The sequence below is a fragment of the Salmo salar genome, chromosome 05 (assembly GCF_965601325.2).
Source record: "Salmo salar chromosome 05, fSalSal1, whole genome shotgun sequence".
Lineage (NCBI taxonomy): Eukaryota > Metazoa > Chordata > Actinopteri > Salmoniformes > Salmonidae > Salmo > Salmo salar.
The window spans coordinates 34,693,079-34,711,072 of NC_138295.1; the positions used below are offsets into that span (position 1 = coordinate 34,693,079).

Here is a 17,994-nt window from a genome sequence, read left to right on the forward strand (position 1 = left end):
TGTCATAAAATGACTGTAGCCAGTAGAACACATGCCACATCACGTTAATCAGCTGCTCCAACGTACTGTGGGCTCAGATAGATGGCCTTTTCTCAGGATACAGTTAGAAATTAATTACAAGATTAATATTCACTCTGACCTGTTGCGCTTAGATTGGTCTACAACACTAGACACAGAAAATGGTAGGCTTTATCAATTGCCTTGCACTCTTGTTTTACTTTCATATGGTCTTTAGTGTTGTTTTGTAATGTGTTGGTGCTCTCTGCAGTTCATACATTTAAGTTCATTTTATTTGGGCTTTTTGATACAGAGGTATGTGTACTGCGTGACAGCTCTTTTCAAGTGCCCCGATAAGTATGTTTGAGAAAGGCGCCATTTATTGCGGCGAGAGACTGAACACATCAGGTCTGAACTTTTGGGAACAAAAAAAAAGGGAGTGAAGCCTTGCAATGATTTATGGATTTCATTACAAATGTTATGTGTAGCCTTACAATAAAGCATTCGGTACATTTCAAGGCATTGTTATTTCAGGAAAACATGTCTGTGGTACGGGGCGCTTAAAGAAAGATCAAATAAAACATTACAGAAGATTTATTTAGTTGAATATAACATGGCATATAAAATCACCTATAAAACAGGGCAACAATCCAAACGTGAGCAGCCTCACAGAAGGACCATGTACATGTCAACCGTCACGGGATACCACAAGGCACTTCCAAGCTGATACTTTGGCAAATTCATAAAAAAAGGCATATTTACACTAAGTATGTGTATATTACACTGGGATTTACACATACAAGTAGATGGGTAATAAGTGGTAAAAAAGACAAATCTATTTGGAAATGGCAGATTAAATGTGTGGTATATTGCATCTGTTATTCTGCCTCTTGGTTCTCTGGTGAAATGCTAGTGGACAATAATATAGCTAGCTACTCACTACAACATAACAATCCTCTATAGCTGGGTCTGCTGGTTTTCATCCTAACCTTGTGAAGTCCCCTTTCACAAGGTTAGGTTAGGTAACCACTGGTCTAGAGGATTCCTCTCAGGTGAGTCTGCTGTAGGGGGGGAGTTTGGAGGGCGCTTCCTCTTCCTCAGGACATCTGTCGCTGAAGTTCACTGGAGAGTTTAACACACTGTCTTCGCTACCTGCTGGGGGAGAGAGCAACTGTATCACTTAACGGTCAATACCAAACAAGTGTCTCAACATACAGTAGCAAACTCTCAGCCTAAGACTGGCCAGAGCTCGACCACCTAGCTTTCCCTCTTCCTCACTCACCTAGATAACTTACCTTGCCATGTACACACAAGCTCGGTCTGTGGGCTGGGGTCATACTGAGGGACCAGTATCTCCTGAAACACACACATACACAGTCTGAAAACATGGGAGGATTAGGCAGACAACTAACTACATGATTAGCAGGTATGATTATCTAGTGCTGTGAAATGGTTTAGTGTAGTTTAGCACTACTACATGTTCTTACCAGGCCAGTGAGGCCATCATAGCAGCCACAGAGGGGCAGACTGCGACAGCCTACAAAGGCGATGAGAGAGGAGAGGACCAGGCTGACGATACAGACCAACAGTATGGTGGCATTGGCCCCTTTCACCATCCGGCTCAGCATAAACCTCTGTAGAGCAGTCAGAGAAACACACATTATTGATGAACCATCCAAGATGTGTTTGGGGTGTAAGAAGGGTATTTAGGTACCTCCTTAGGATTTAGAGAGAGTACTTTCTGCTTTAGTCAAATCCTTTGTAACCTCATCCCCAGGCTATCAGGGAGGAAGTGTCAGATATACCAACCTGGTCTCAGAGCATTTGGTATTATTACGTAAGTAAATCTGACATTCTCGATTTTTAGATGGTTACTTAAGGCAAATGTACAACGCGAACGTCTAGCAATCCAACTTCAGCATTTTAGCAACTTTTCAACTACTTACTACTTTGTTACTTTGCAACTACCTAGCATGTTAGCTAACCCTTCCTCTAACCCTTTAACCTAACTTCTAAATGTAACAGTATTGCTTCCGTCCCTCTCCTCGAACCAGGGACCCTCTGCACACATCGACAACAGTCACCCTCGAAGCACCGTTACCCATCGCTCCACAAAAGCCGCGACCCTTGCAGAGCAAGAGAAACAACTACTTCAAGGTCTGAGTGAGTGACGTCACCGATTGAAACGCTATTAGCACACACCCCGCTAACTAGCTAGCCATTTCACACTGGTTACATAAACTTAACCCTAACCTAGCGAGCTAGCTAACGTTAGCCACCTAGCTGAAATTCGTAACATAATACTTTTGGCAAATTCGTAACATATCATACGAAATGGGTGATGGACATCCACAAATTAATAAACACCAGACAAAACGTAACATATCATACTAAATAGAGCAGGGTTACTCAACTACTATTTGAACCATTGTACATGGGCCTTGAATTAAATGTTTTTTTTAAATTAAATAAAGTGCATGTTTTCTGGAGAACAAAGGAGATTTTAACAAAAATAATCTGCTTTGAACTTTGGTGCAAATGATGTGAGAGAAACTCTGAGACACTGGTGCAAGTGTTCATTGGGAAGCCTGGTGCAGTATTTGTTTTTAATAAACTTAATTGTGGAGAAGGCTGAGTCACAGCTGTATGTGGAGCCAAACATGGTCAGGATGTATAGTGCCAGTTTCTTGACAACAGGGACATCAGCTGCTGGCACCATCTTTCCCCAGAATGTGACAGGGTCACAATCACCAGTCTGTTCCTTCAAAGCCACATTTTCTTGCAGCTCAATCGACCCCATTTGCAGTGATGCAACATCTACCCATTTAAAGATCTGTTTTGCTTCTTCTGACAACTTTGTCACATTTGTGACTGAGAAGGGGTTCTGAATGAGCAGCAGCAGTTCTCATCCAACAGTAAAGTTATCAAAGCAAGCCTTGAAGTTATACATCAGCTTCTGGATGCGATCAACACGGTTGGGAACATCTTTGTCTCCCTGCGTTTGCACCAGAAGATTGGGAAAGTGGACAAGTTCTCCCTGGAGGTCATTCTTGAAAAGCTCCAATTTCTTCTGGAAAGCACAGACTGCTGTTATCATAGCAGACACTGTGTTGTCCTGTCCCTGTAGCTTAACATTCAGTTAATTAAGGTGTGATGTAATGTGCCCTCCAGGACACCTACAGCACCTGATGTCAAAGGAAGGCCAAAAAGATCATCAAGGACAACAACCACCCGAGCCACGGCCTGTTCACCCCGCTATCATCCAGAAGGTGAGGTCAGTACAGGTGCATCAAAGCGGGGACCGAGAGACTGAAAAACAGCTTCGATCTCAAGGCCATCAGACTGTTAAACAGCCATCACTAACATTGAGTGGCTGCTGCCAACATACTGACTCAACTCCAGCCACTTTAATAATGGGAAAATTGATGTAATCAATTTATCACTAGCCACTTCATATTATATAATGTTTACATACCCTACATTACTCATCTCATATGTATATACTGTATGCTATACCATCTACTGCATCTTGCCATCTTGATGTAATTAAATGTATCACTAGCCACTTTAAACAATGCCACTTTATATGTTTTCATACCCTACATTACTCATCTCATATGTATATACTGTACTCTATACCATCTACTGCATCTTGCCTATGTCGTTCGGCCATCACTCATTTATATATTTTTATTTACATATTCGTATTCATTCCTTTATACTTGTGTATATAAGGTAGTTGTTGTGAAATTGTTAGGTTATATTACTTGTTAGATATTACTGCATGGTCGGAACTTGAAGCACAAGCATTTCGCTACACTTGCATTAACACCTGCTAACCATGTGTATGTGACAAATACATTTGATTTGATGTCTGTCAAAAATCCAACTGTTTCAATTTTCTCATCTTCCAAAAACTGAGTTGCCATGTCACTCTTTTGCTCTGATAAGAAAGGTTTGATTTCCTCCTGAATGGCCTAAAAGCCTTCCAAAACCCTGCCTTTGCTGAACCATCTGACATTGTTGTGCAGTAGTAATCATCAAAACTGGCATCGGCCTCTGTCAGAATGCCTCATAGAAAGTGGTGTTGTAGGAATGATGTTGCTCTCAAAAAGGTTTATCAGTTTCATCATCGTTGTCATGACCTCAGAACACTCTTTTCCCAGACTGGCACACTGGACAGATTGATGAATGATGTGGTGATATTTCAGGTCAGGGTGGTCCTCTTTCAAACATGCAACCAGTCCCCTCCCTCTTCCTATCATGGCTGGAGTGCCATCTGTGCTGATGGAGACCACAGACCTTTCCCCATTTTTGTCAGCATCCCTTTGATGACCTCATGGATGTCCTCTCACTCTGTTTGTGTGTGTCTGGATTTGTTAAGCCCAACAGTTTCTCACAGACTTCCTTCTTTGTTTCGTTATAAAATCTGACAAACACCAGAAGCTGGGTATTATCATTGTCATCTGTTGATTCATCCACAGCTAATGAAATGCATGGTGCATTCTGAATGGCCTCATCAATTTGTGAAGTTAAATCTTCAGCTAATATTCCAGTTGTCCTCATTGCTGTGGAATCTGACAGTGGGATCTGTTTGATCTTTTCCCTGAGCTCATCTTTTTGTTGACCTTCAAGCAAGGTGTCAGCAACTTCACACATGCATTCTTCTACCATCTCAGCATCTGAAAATAGTTTGTGTTTTCCCAAAACTCAAGCTATCCTCAGTGAACACTCCATTGCACGTTGTTGGGCTGTCAGGGAATTGACAAGGACTTTGGTGGACCTCTCCTATTGGGATTTGAGTTGGTTCATCTTGTTTTGTTCTCACCTCTGTGTTCAGGGTATACGTCTGATCGAATTTACTATGTCTGGTGTCATAATGGCGCTTAACATTGGCACTTTTCACGAGAGCTACGGACTCACTGCATATCAGGCACATTGGCTTTGTGCTAGTTGCGGGGAAAATGAATAAATACTGTTCCGTCCACTCGTCTTTGAAAATACGGTTTTCAGGGTCAACTTTTCTTTTTTTGAACAAGACATATTAACAAAGACACTGATAACTAAGCTCCTATCTGTGATATTTACAGTTCAACCAGCGGTCGAATCTTTGATTCTTTCTGCCGTTGAGTTTGGCTAAAATAGATTGCCTCGGATTTACGTACAGAATTATACAAAATGCTGTGAGACCAGGTTGGATATACCAGACTAAATCCTTTGTGACAGAAACTAACTGACACACAGACCAGACTTGGGGCTGTGTGTGAAAGAGATCGTTGTGTTGATCGTTTGTGGTGGGGTCGGGTATTACCACTTCAAGGTTGTTGTGATGGTGGAACACCTCGTTGTCATTCTCGCCATAGGTCAAAGTTAGGCATGCGTAACCTGACACCATCACCACGGAAACACAGGAGCACACCGAGACCACGATCATTACATTCACCTGAACAGGGTCAAACCACGCTATTAGAGGATTTAACATTATTTGTCACCTTTGTGGCATTCAGTCAGACAAAATTAACAGTCATGTTTGGTGTGATTTAATTATAATTCAATAGGAGGAACGTAGCATCAAGCCAAGGCTACCTTTATCACACTTACCAATACTGGGTTTTTCCTTTGGGAAGCCAAGAGCGCCAGCGCACCTGGGCAGGCCATAATCTATTGGAGGAAGTCATTATGAATGACGACAAACAGGCACAGTCCAACGTGTCACCACAAAATCAATATAGTCCAGTGTCATCCTCTATATTTTGATGAATCATTAAATCGGTTTATATGAAAATACACTCATACTCACCAAACCCGCCCACACGGGTGCCCTAGTTTCACTGAGTGTGGTGTTTTTCCGAAAAAACGCATCAATGAATCCGCACACCAAGCACAGCGCCGCACATGCTACCTGCAGAATGCCCAGAACTACGACACTGCGCTGGTTAAAGATGAAATACCGGTAGCGGTCCATCTCACAACGCACTTTCACTTTGGCGCTTCCAAAGTCCTTTATCCTATCGAGTTGACAGAAAAACACCCAGTCCGACTTCCACAATAAGTTCTCTCACTGCAAAATTTTTATAATTGATTATACTTTTGTTAAATCGGTCAACTGTCCATTCACCCTGCCGCTCATTGACTTTCTTCCGGGCTGTTGTGTTGGTTTCTGTTGACTCACGCACGACAGGTGAACTTCAGCGCGTTAACCATTAACCCGCCCACGCGCAGGTGCACAGCAAAGAAATACAATGCAAATATTTAACCCCTTCTCTGCCATCATTCTGGTAGGTAGGAGATAGTTCCTTCTCGTGATGTTGCGTTTCATGAGCTAACACAAATCTGGTTTTGAATACTAAACTATTGCCAATAGAGATTAATCAATAAATGAATAATTTACACATAATCTTTGTTTAAACTAGCACGTTAGAATAAAGAAATCTTTGCAAGTCACAGTGGGATGGTTCATGTTGTCTTTATTTGTGTTTAGTCTGGGCTACTTACGAGTTTACCGTTGCTATTTCCATCACAGTTTACCTTTTTATCCAAAAGAGAAGCAGTCTCCAAAGTTGAGCTCACTTATTGGTCTGAATCATGTGCAGAGTTGACAATAACACAAACCAAAAGGTGAGAAAAGTGTTGATAAATGAATGTAAACTAATGAACTATAGACATCATTGGTTAGTATTTAATGCATGTCAAAATAAGGTTAGAAGGCCAACCATGTCAATTTACTGTAAGTGGCCATTTAGATCCTGATTTATACTATATTCAGATGATGTTGGGGAAATTATTTGGCAATGCCATGAAACCTATTCAGATTCACACAGGAACAAGGTTTAAACAGCCAGTACACACCCTGTCACAGCAGAGTAAAAGGAATAGGGGTCTAACTTCAACACAATTACCAAATTAATATCAAGGACACTCCACATACCAGTTCATGTCCATAGGTTGTATAAAAGACAGGCTGGGGAGAACAAGACTCACAAAGCAGCAAATACAGCAGTAAACCTTGTACATTACATCTGATTGGTCTCTTGACGTGAACCATAGGTTCCTGTGTTTAAGTGCAAGTGTGGCCGGGTTAGTGCTGATCTCCATAGCACCATAACATCCTCACCCACGTACAGCAGTGTCCCATTCCTATACCGTACAAAGCGACATATCACACCTTCCACCTGTGATGCCAAGCTCTGGAACAATCCTTCAATGTTTGGAAAGAGTGTGCCATTTGTCCTCAAGGAGCAGCCGTAGCAAGACTGGGGGCTCAGGCAGAGGGGTTCAGTCTAGAGGAGGGCAGTTATTAATGAGTAGGTGGAGGTTGAAGCAGGGCTTCATTGAGGGAACTGTTAAGGTAGAGGGTGTTTGGGTAACATTAGTTCAGGTCTGGAAAGTTCCCCCAACCGGGTCAGTATTTTGAATACATTTAATTTTTTACATTTTGGGACTTATTGCTCCTGTGCAAAGGGCAGGGCGGTGGGTAGCAGTTATACGACTGGAGTAGTAGATGCTTAATTGTAGTAGTTGTTTGGGTAGATTGAGTGGAGTAGTAATGCGTTTTGTTTTACTGCCCGTTGGTAGCCTGTCTTTGCTGGAAGGCCTGCAGTTCCTGTTTGTACCAGTCTGGTGCTTCCGGACCGCTCTTCCCCGATGGCTCGTGGTCGTAACCATAAGCAACAGTCAGCTCCTCATCCCTCTGCACCGCCCGCAGGGTGCGGACGCACTTGATGGGTCCAAAACGAGGGTGGACGAATCTGAGAAAACAAATGAACAACAGACAGACGTGTTTTTAATAATGGAACATATGCTGGAATAGAACACATTAGGCTCGGACGATATATATAGTTTATACCAACGGTATGATTTTCAATACTGTAAAAAAATTGTAAAAAAATGGGGGAGGGGGTTTGGGGCACCCACGCCTCGCGGGGGCTGCATGCTACGCCACTGTTTTTAATTATAAGTATAACTAAGAAATACAATCTATCCAGCACAGGGCTCCAGCTATGAATTTGGTTTGCTACCTTACTAGCTAAGTGGTTAGATGTAAAGATCAAGCTTCATGGTTACAGCAGACATTCAATCTCAAGATCCCTGTTGCCTAAATTGTTTGTTGCATTTAATTATTATTTTTTATTATTAAAAACACACCTTGTGTGCACTTTCAGTAACACTGTATACCCCGGTCTGGTACAGAAATGGTATGAAAATCTGCATACCGTCTAACCCTAGAATACATTACATTTCCATCTTTACTCTTCAGAACATTGTACCCTCCTGAACATCATGTTACTCTCAAGTTGGGTCATATTTGTTCCTGCTATGCTTGGATTATTCTCACGGGTCGTATTTGCAGTTTGGGGTGAAGGAGTGGTTGGCCTTGTGTCCCAGCGAAGCACAGTATCTGTCCATCTGGTGGAAGGGCTGGGGAACATCGATCACCGTGTCCTCATCCAGGGAGATGGTATTCCCGTTCAGGGACCAATCCCTAGTGTCTACCTGGGAAGCATCGTTGGCAACGCCACAAACAACAACAACAAAAAAAACAAGTATTTAATTTGAAAATTAAGTTTTGTTTAGCACAGACATCTATATACACAGTATTTGGTTTGCCATGTGATTGATTATTGCTCATACCTTGTGAAAATTATACATAACACATCGCCTAGAGCTTAAGCTGGTTTTGCATGAACACACACACACGTAAATAGTTAACCAAATAGCTAGCCAGACTATCTGCATTGACCATATTTGCATGAACTATTTTGACTCATCACATACACTGCTGCTATTGTTTATTTTCTATTCTGTTGCCTAGTCACTTTACCCCTACCTACAGTGGTTCCTCCTTTAAAAGTTGCAGCGTGCCACGGTGCAGCTTGCATGGTGCCACAGAATTCTATGGCACATTATTTAAGTGTGAACCACTGGTACCATTTATGCTAGTTGGTGCTAGTTTGACCACCAGAAGGCATCTTTGAGTAGAGAATGCGGACACGCGGGAGACAGGGGTTCAATTCCCCGACGGGGAGGAAGGAGTAGGCTGTCCTTGTAAATAATCATTTGTTCTTAACTGATTCCATATGTGTTATTTCATAGTTGTGATGTCTTCACTATTATTCTACAATGTAGAAAATAGTAAAAATAAAGAAAAACCCTGGATTGAGTAGGTGTGTCCAAACGTTTGACTGGTACGTGCTTAATTAATATTACGGTGTTTCTATTCCAAGAAAAACCCTCTAGGATGGAACGGAAAATATGGCGCTGTACAATGTGACGGTCAGGAGTATATTACTGGGCTATTTAGCTAAAGAATCCGTGTCGTGCGGGCAGGGCACGCGCGTGGGAGACCAGGGTTCAATTCTCCGACGGGGAGGAATGAGTAGGTTGTCCGTGTAAATAAGATTTTGTTCTTAACCGACTTGCCTAGTTAAATAAATGTTACACTAAGAGCATAACATTTCTACACCCTAATTTTATAATTCTAGTCTAACCAACACCCAAACGGAGATTCAGTGAAAAATAATTCTCAGTCCCCATGCTTGTCTCAGAGCAGCGCAAAACGGTACTAAAATAGTTGTAGGCTATTGCTTCTAACGTCAATATGCTCTTTAAATAAATAAGACCTACGCCACTTTTAACAGCACATTACTCAACACTAGTGAGACTCATGTCTTCTACGGTAGGCCTACAGTTTATTGAAATATATGACGTGACTCTCCGCCAATAATTACATATAGAGGATGAGGATATTTCTGCAATTCAGTGATATTTATTCCCATAGTAAATCGTTATGGATACATAACTAAATAAACATCTTCAAAATGCCAGAGTATTTTTATCATTATTTTATTAATGAAAGCATAAAGATGACCTTATTAGTTACATGGTTTTAGTTTGAACGTGCAGACTGGCACTAAGAACAGAACAGCGGGAACCTTTCCCTAGTCAGTGCCATTATTAGTGCAATGCCCCTTAAATATTTTGGAGATTATTTCATTTTCAAATAACCTAAAATGAGCGAGAAAAAGGCCATTCTTGGGCATGGGGTGAGACATTGTTACTAACTCGTAAATAAAGCCAGTTTGTTATTTAGAATTATTTATTTCTGTTTTTAGAGGGAGAGAAACCAAAAACCTACAGTCATCTCATGGGTCTCCCAGTCGAGGCTGGCACGGGTATTGAACCAGCATCTGTAGCAACACAGCTTGCATTAGACCGCTGCGCCACTCAGGCGCTGTACAACGTCACCGGTCGGGAGTGGCCTACAGTAAGAGCAAAATAATTCTAATTCTAACAAAATTAAAGAATATAAACCTTAGTGTAACAACAGTTTTAGTAAGTAATACTGAAGTCGTGCACAATTATCAGTTTCTATTTAGGTTTGTGTCACCCATTCATTGTCAGAGAAACTGTAGGACCCAAAAGCATAATCAGTGCTCCAACTCCCCCTTGTCTGGAGCAATGAAGTGGTGACGCAGGGTACCGTACTAAACCACAAATTACTTAAGTCCCACGGTGTACGCTCGCAACTTTTAAAGGAGGAACCACTCTACATATCTATCTCAATTACCTTGTACCCCTGCACATTGACTTGGTACTGGTACCCCATGTATATAGCCAAGTTATCATTACTCATTGTCTATTATTTCCTTGTGTTATTCTTTCTCTCCATTTTTCCCCCCTATCTACATTGTTGGGAAGGGCCCGTAAGTAAGCATTTCACTGTTGGTCTACACCTGTTGTTTACAAAGCACGTGACAAGTAACATTCGATTTGACACACAAACAGCTCTGTCTCCCTCTTACCTCTGAGTGTGTGATGCGTACTCCATTGTAAAAGGCCATTACAACATTGGCCTCAACATCCATCTTGGCGAACAAGCCTTCTCCTGCTCCTGAGATCAGTGAGTCTGCCACAAATACCCTGTGACACAACAGGGAATGAAACAGCAAAACTGAATTCAGATCAGCTTCTCCCTTTTATGCGATAGACATATCCTATGGGTTTACCTTCGACTATGCAAAAACAAAATGTATTAAAAATGGAAAACGGAAATACCACATTTACATAAGTATACAGACCCTTTACTCAGTACTTTGTTGAAGCACCTTTGTCATTGATTACAGCCTAGAGTCTCCTTGGATATGACGCTACAAGCTTGGCACACCTGTATTTGGGGAGTTTCTCCCATTCTTCTCTGAAGATCCTCTCAATCTCTGCCAGGTTGGATGAGGAGCATCGCAGCACAGCTATTTTCAGGTCTCTCCAAAGAAGAATGAGAGAAAGTCCAGGCTCTGGCTGGGCCCCTCAAGGACATTCAGAGACTTGTCTTGGAGCCACTCCTGCGTTGTCTTGGCTTTTTGCTTAAGGTTGTTGTCCTGTTGGAAGGTGAACCGTCGGCCCAGTCTGAGGTCCTGAGCGCTCTGGAGCAGGTTTTCATCAAGGATCTCTCTGTACTTTTCTCTGTTAATCTTTCCCTCGAGCCTGACTAGTCTCCCAGTCCTTGGCGTTGAAAAACATCCCCACAGCATGATGTTGTCACCGCTACGCTTCACCGTAGGGATGGTGCCAGGTTTCCTCCAGACGTAACGCTTGGCATTCAGGCCAAGGATTTCAATTTTTGGTTTCATCAGACCAGAGAATCTTGTTTCTCATGGTCTGAGAGTCCTTTAGGTGCCTTTTGGCAAACTCCAAGCGAGCTGTCATGTTCCTTTTACTGAGGAGTGGCTTCCGTCTGGCCACTCTACCATAAAAGGCCTAATTGGTGGAGTGCTGCAGAGATGGTTGTCCTTCTGGAAGGTTCTCCCATCTCCAAAGAGGAACTCTGGAGCTCTGTCAGAGTGACCTTCGAGTTCTTGGTCACCTCCCTGACCAAGGCTCTTCTCCCTCGATTGTTCAGTTTGGCCAGGCGGCCAGCTCTAGGAAGAGTCTTGGTGGCTCCAAACTTCTTCCATTTAAGAATGATGGAGGCCAATGTGTTCTTGGGGACCTTCAATGCTGCAGACAATTTTTGCTTCCCTTCCCCAGATCTGTGCCTTGACATGATCCGGTCTCGGAGCTTTATGGACAATTCCTTCGACCTCGTGGCTTGGTTTTTGTATTGACATGCACTGTCAACTGTGGGAGCTTATATAGACAGGTGTGTGCCTTTCCAAATCATATCAAATTAATTGAATTTACCACAGGTGGACTCCAATCAAGTTGTAGAAACATCAAGGATGATCAATGGAAACAGGATGCACCTGAGCTCAATTTCAAATCTCATAGCAAAGGGTCTGAATACTTATGTAAATAAGTATTTTTTTTTTTTTCATATAGATTTGCAAAAATAAAATAAATTAAAAAAACTGTTTTCACTTTGTCATTGTGGGGTATTGTGTAGATTGATGAGGACTTTTTATTTATTTAATACATTTTAGAATAAGGCTGTAACGTAACAAAATGTGGAAAAAGTCAAGGGGTTTGAATACTTTCTGGATGCACTGTACTTACCTTTTGCTTTCATAGGGGTCTGGAAGGAGAGTGTGGGTAGCGATACAGGTGGAAGTGGATTTATCATAGGAGTACACAGGGCCTAAGAAAGAACAGGAAATGCTGAAATTTTAGAAACCATATAGCATTATATTTGATTACCAGTTTACTTGTGCTGTGTGTCATGTCACTTACTGTCAGATGAAACATCAAAGTGTGGTCTGGCGGTCTCCATGGAAACCAGGGCGGCGAGTCGAGCCTCGATCAGCTCCCCCTCCACGAAGCTCCCGTAGAGAGCCGTTTGGCCATCAGGGTAAACATACGCCACCGCTTTACCGGTCATCTCGCCATCCTCGTTCACCTGCCCAAATACACTGCCACGGTCCTGGACACACACACACACAGACAGACAGCAATTAGAGTGTTCAATCAATTCATTCTTCATTATCGAATATGGAAGAGCAACCAACTTTAGTGGTAGGTCCTACTCCCTATAACATCAATGTAACTTGTGTAGCGTAACATAACAAGTTACAGGTGAGTATGATGACTCACAGGGTAGTAGATCCAACACTCCCCACAGCGGCTGTTGTCTTTGTACTGGCCTTCAAACATCAGCCGGCCCTCAGAGTCAAACTCCTGTGCAGGGCCGTTGAGGTCCCCATCCATATAGGTCCCACGGAGGACCCCTCCATCCTCGTACGAGTATACCCCCTGACCCTGTAACGCATCGTCCACATAGAACCCCTCCAAGGTACTGTGGAGGGGAGGAAGGGAGAGGGTTAATTAAGGCAAGGCAACGTAGCTTGATAAGAGCCTGATTGAGCGAGTGAGATCAGTCACACGTGGACTGTGTATGCTTTTCTATCATACCTGCCATCGAAAAAGAAGAACTTGCCCTTCCCATTCTTTTCTCCATGTGTAAAATGTCCTTCAAAGCGATCACTGGAGGAGAAGGTGACTGTACAGAACCCGTGAGGCTGGTCATCCTCATCCAGAGGGCCTGGATACGCACACACATCAGGATTGTACAGAGGCACAAGACAGTTTACACTGGAGTTCAACAGTCTCCATTGCTACAAATCATCTCAGAAATAGAACCATACATTTAGGAGTCTGCATTATTGCCAATTCACTGTATTTGGGCCCAGTTTTTCAAAAGTTATCGGATAGGATTAAATGCATAGAATGAATAGAATGGACGACTCATCGACTTGAATGGGGACACCTGTTCTATTCCTATGCATTTAATCCTATCCAATAGGCAAAAATGTCCAGATAACTTTTGAAAAACTGAGTCCAGATGATAAATGCACCCTTTACTGTGCTTGCTGTACTGATCCAGATCAAGGTCTGATAATATTCAGGCAACTTGACCACTTGTGTGCTATGGCAGCACCACTTCAGGGTTGGTAATACTATACCTTGCTTCGCTTGGTTTCCAAAGCAACATTTTCATCAACCAAAGGCACAATCCTAGTCATATAATATGACTAGGTTTGTGCCTCTGGCTGGTGAAAGAAATGTTGATTTGTAAACCAAGAGAAATGCTGGTTTCAATGTCATACGAGTAATAATTCCCTCAACGTTACTATGGTCGGATTTTGGCTAGGCTACCATGAAGCAAGGTAAGACATGCCTTATTAATTTGGTAAAACGTCCAGGTTTCAAACAATTACATAGAGTGTGTGCAGTAAATAATGTGTGGGTTGCGAAATGCACTGGCCTTTCTCTGCTCTTGTGATCATTTTAACTGAATGAGTAGCCTATGCCCCCCGAACACCTTTTTATGCGAGCTATCAGGACCACATTAACTGATATTAATTACTATTTGGGCCATGGAGTGGGAGCTTTAAGACTAGTTGGTTCTGAGGGTGTTGCAGCCGAATCTAATGGTTGTCTGCTGTATTTAATTATTTTAGTTTAACTCAACCCTAAACAAAATGTAAGTAACCAGGTGCCAGCAGCTACATATGGAATTGTCAACATGTACAAGAACTCGCACGCACACGGTCGTCCGACCCTATGAATATCATATTACCCCTGATATTCCCTAAAAACAATGTTACTGCGTCAACACATGTTGGCTGTGAATAACAAAAATAAGTTCTAAAAGTAACAATTGTGTGATGTAAAATAAAGTAGGCCTACGGTTAATAAAGTGCCACGGATTTAGCACAGCACCTAATATGACAAACTTTAGGTCAAGTCTACAATTTTGGCACACGTATCGACCTAGCCTACGTATACAATGTAATAATTTTTCTAACTGCATTTTAACTCAAGAGTGTCAAAGCACATCAGCCCATTTTTGTGTCCCTACTGCTGCCTCGCTCGCCCGAATTGTGGGCTTCCATCGGAAATAAAGTCCCGGGCGCGACGGGCCCGCAACCCCTGTCAAAAACCATAATATCAATTTGTTCACCATATATTATGCGGAGAATTTAACGGAAAATATGTAACAAATACACAAAAAAACGACGCATATGCGTTTTCCAGCCTTTTCCGTACCTTCAACGACTTCTTCCATATCATCATCGCTGTCCATAGTGGCCCTTGCCGTGGATGGCACGCGCAGAGAATTGACGTGTGGCGGTCGGTTTTGTAATATTCTGCACTTCATCTATCACTACACTGCTTCCCTCAGCTCTTTTCTTCTTCTTCTTCTTCTTTAAAGTGTTAAGCAGAATACACCTATAGGTGTATTGCCGCCACCTACTGTACCGGGTATTGAAAGAAAACAAAAATAATATATTACATTGCGGGGAGACGGAGCATTCATCAACAAGATTCCTTGTAATGCCTCTTCAGAAAAGTTCCCAAGTCCCCAAAAACGCTCAATTGCACTCACAATCATGCCAATTTTCTCCGATTGTCTCTCGTTTGCTCTGTGCAGTTGATAACCAAAGTAAACGCTACAAAGTTCACCTTCTTAACATGGAACATGTCAGGATCCCTCTGTTGACAAGGAACATCATATTGTGGCTCGACTCCTACTACCATTACGTCTTCAACTTCATGCCTTTCTTCCACTCTTCTCAATGCCTACGGATGGGAGACATTCTAGACAGCCCTTATTCTTGCCACCTCCATCTCCTTCTCCCTAACAGGACACTTCAGAAATTCGGGTGGATGTTCACCAGCACAATTGCAGCATTTTGTCTCAGCTGATATATAAATACTCCTCCTGTCTACATCCCAGTGCATTCGTAAAGTGCAGTCATGGCCAAAAGTTTTGAGAATGACACAAATATTAATTTTCACAAAGTTTGCTGCTTCAGTGTCTTTAGATATTTTTGTCAGATGTTACTATAGAATACTGAAGTATAATTACAAGCATTTCATAAATGTCAAAGGCTATTATTGACAATTACATGAAGTTGATGCAAAGAGTCAATATTTGCAAAGTTGACCCTTCTTTTTCAAGTCCTCTGCAATCCGCCCTGGCATGCTGTCAATTCACTTCTGGGCCACATCCTGACTGATGGCAGCCTATTCTTGCATAATAAATGCTTGGAGTTTGTCAGAATTTGTGGGTTTTTGTTTGTCCACCCGCCTTTTGAGGATTGACCACAAGTTCTCAATGGGACTAAGGTCTGGGGAGTTTCCTGGCCATGGACCCAAAACATCTATGTTTTGTTCCCCGAGTCACTTAGTTATCACTTTTGCCTTATGGCAAGGTGCTCCATCATGCTGGAAAAGGCATTGTTCATCACCAAACTGTTCCTGGATGGTTGGGAGAAGTTGCTCTCGGAGGATGTGTTGGTACCATTCTTTAATCATGACTGTGTTTTTAGGCAAAATTGTGAGTGAGCCCACTCCCTTGGCTGAGAAGCAACCCCACACATGAATGGTCTCAGGATGCTTTACTGTTGGCATGACACAGGACTGATGGTAGCGCTCACCTTGTCTTCTCCGGACAAGCTTTTTCCAGATGCCCCAAACAATTGGAAAGGGGATTCATCAGAGAAAATTACTTTACCCCAGTCCTCAGCAGTCCAATCCCTGTACCTTTTGCAGAATATCAGTCTGCCCCTGATGTTTTTCCTGGAGAGAAGTGGCTTCTTTGCTGCCCTTCTTGACACCAGGCCATCCTCCAAAAGTCTTCGCCTCACTGTGCGTGCAGATGCACTCACACCTGCCTGCTGCCATTCCTGACCAAGCTCTGTACTGGTGGTGCCCCGATCCCGCAGTTGAATCAACTTTAGGAGACGGTCCTGGCGCATGCTGGACTTTCTTGGGCGCCCTGAAGCCATCTTCACATCAATTGAACCGCTCTCCTTGAAGTTCTTGATGATCCGATAAATGGTTGATTTAGGTGCAATCTTACTGGCAGCAATATCCTTGCCTGTGAAGCCATTTTTGTGCAAAGCAATGATGACGGCACGTGTTTCCTTGCAGGTAACCATGGTTGACAGAGGAAGAACAATGATTCCAAGCACCACCCTCCTTTTGAAGCTTCCAGTCTGTTATTCGAACTCAATCTGCATGACAGAGTGATCTCCAGCCTTGTCCTCGTCAACACTCACACCTGTGTTAACGAGAGAATCACTGACATGATGTCAGCTGGTCCTTTTGTGGCAGGGCTGAAATGCAGTGGAAATGTTTTTGGGGGGATTTAGTTCATTTGCATGGCAAAGAGGGACTTTGCAATTAATTGCAATTCATCTGATCACTCTTCATAACATTCTGGAGTATAGGCATATTGCCATCATACAAACTGAAGCAGCAGACTTTGAAAATGAATATTTGTGTCATTCTCAAAACTTTTGGCCACGACTGTACTCTGACCCCTTGACTTTTTCCACATTTTGTTACAGCCTTATTCTAAAATAGATTACATTCTTTTCCCCCCCTCAATATACACACACAAAACCCCATAATGACAAAGAAAAACCAGGTTTAGACATTTTTGAAAATATATATATTTATTAAATATTACATTTACATTAGTATTCAGACTCTCAAATCAAATCAAACCCAAATCAAATAATATTTGTCACATACACGCGTTTAGTAGTTATTGCGGGTGTATCGAAATGCTTGTGTTTCTAGCTCTAACAGTGCAGTAATATCTAACAGAAATATAGAACAATACACAAAAATCTAAAGTAAAGGAATGGAATTAAGAATATATAAATATTGGGCGAGCAATGTCAGAGGAGCATAGACTTAGATACAGTAGAATAGGATAGAAGACAGTGTATACATATGAGATGCGTAATGCAAAACATGTAAACATTATTAAAGTGACTAGTGTTCCATTATTAAAGTGGCCAGTGATTCCAAGTCTATGTATATAGGGCAGCAGCCTCTAATCTGCTAGTGATGGCTATTTAACAGAATTTAACAGACTGATGGCCTTGAGATAGAAGCTGTTTTTCTGTCTCTCAGTCCCAGCTTTGATGCACCTGTACTGACCTTTCCTTCTGGATGATAACGGGGTGAACAGGCAGTGGCTCGGGTGGTTGTTGTCCTTGATGATATTTTTGGCCTTCCTGTGACATCGGGTGCTGTAGGTGTCCTGGA

The 17,994-nt window shown here is 42.3% G+C and overlaps 2 protein-coding genes across 3 annotated transcripts; both read right to left on the reverse strand.

Annotated features, from left to right (window-relative positions):
- Window positions 1-576: 576 nt before the first annotated feature.
- On the reverse strand, window positions 577-6,178 carry zgc:113425 (uncharacterized). Of its 2 annotated transcripts, none has more exons than XM_014199611.3 (6): window positions 5,798-6,178; window positions 5,599-5,658; window positions 5,309-5,440; window positions 1,485-1,631; window positions 1,293-1,353; window positions 577-1,149 (listed from the first exon to the last, which is right to left on the reverse strand). In XM_014199611.3, exons 1-6 carry the CDS (start codon window positions 5,960-5,962, stop codon window positions 1,046-1,048), a joined length of 669 nt encoding a protein of 222 aa, XP_014055086.1. In that variant the 5' UTR covers window positions 5,963-6,178; the 3' UTR covers window positions 577-1,045. The 2 variants fall into 2 exon arrangements, with proteins under 2 accessions (XP_014055086.1, XP_014055085.1); XM_014199610.3 differs by having other exon boundaries at window positions 577-1,152; window positions 5,798-6,177.
- Window positions 6,179-6,447: 269 nt separating this feature from the next.
- setd7 (SET domain containing 7, histone lysine methyltransferase) lies at window positions 6,448-15,145 on the reverse strand. Its single transcript, XM_014199612.3, has 8 exons — window positions 14,977-15,145; window positions 13,339-13,468; window positions 13,021-13,222; window positions 12,661-12,850; window positions 12,487-12,568; window positions 10,800-10,917; window positions 8,333-8,490; window positions 6,448-7,745 (listed from the first exon to the last, which is right to left on the reverse strand). The coding sequence occupies exons 1-8, from the start codon at window positions 15,086-15,088 to the stop codon at window positions 7,556-7,558; spliced, it is 1,182 nt and encodes a 393-aa protein (XP_014055087.1). The 5' UTR covers window positions 15,089-15,145; the 3' UTR covers window positions 6,448-7,555.
- Between the last annotated feature and the right edge of the window lie 2,849 nt (window positions 15,146-17,994).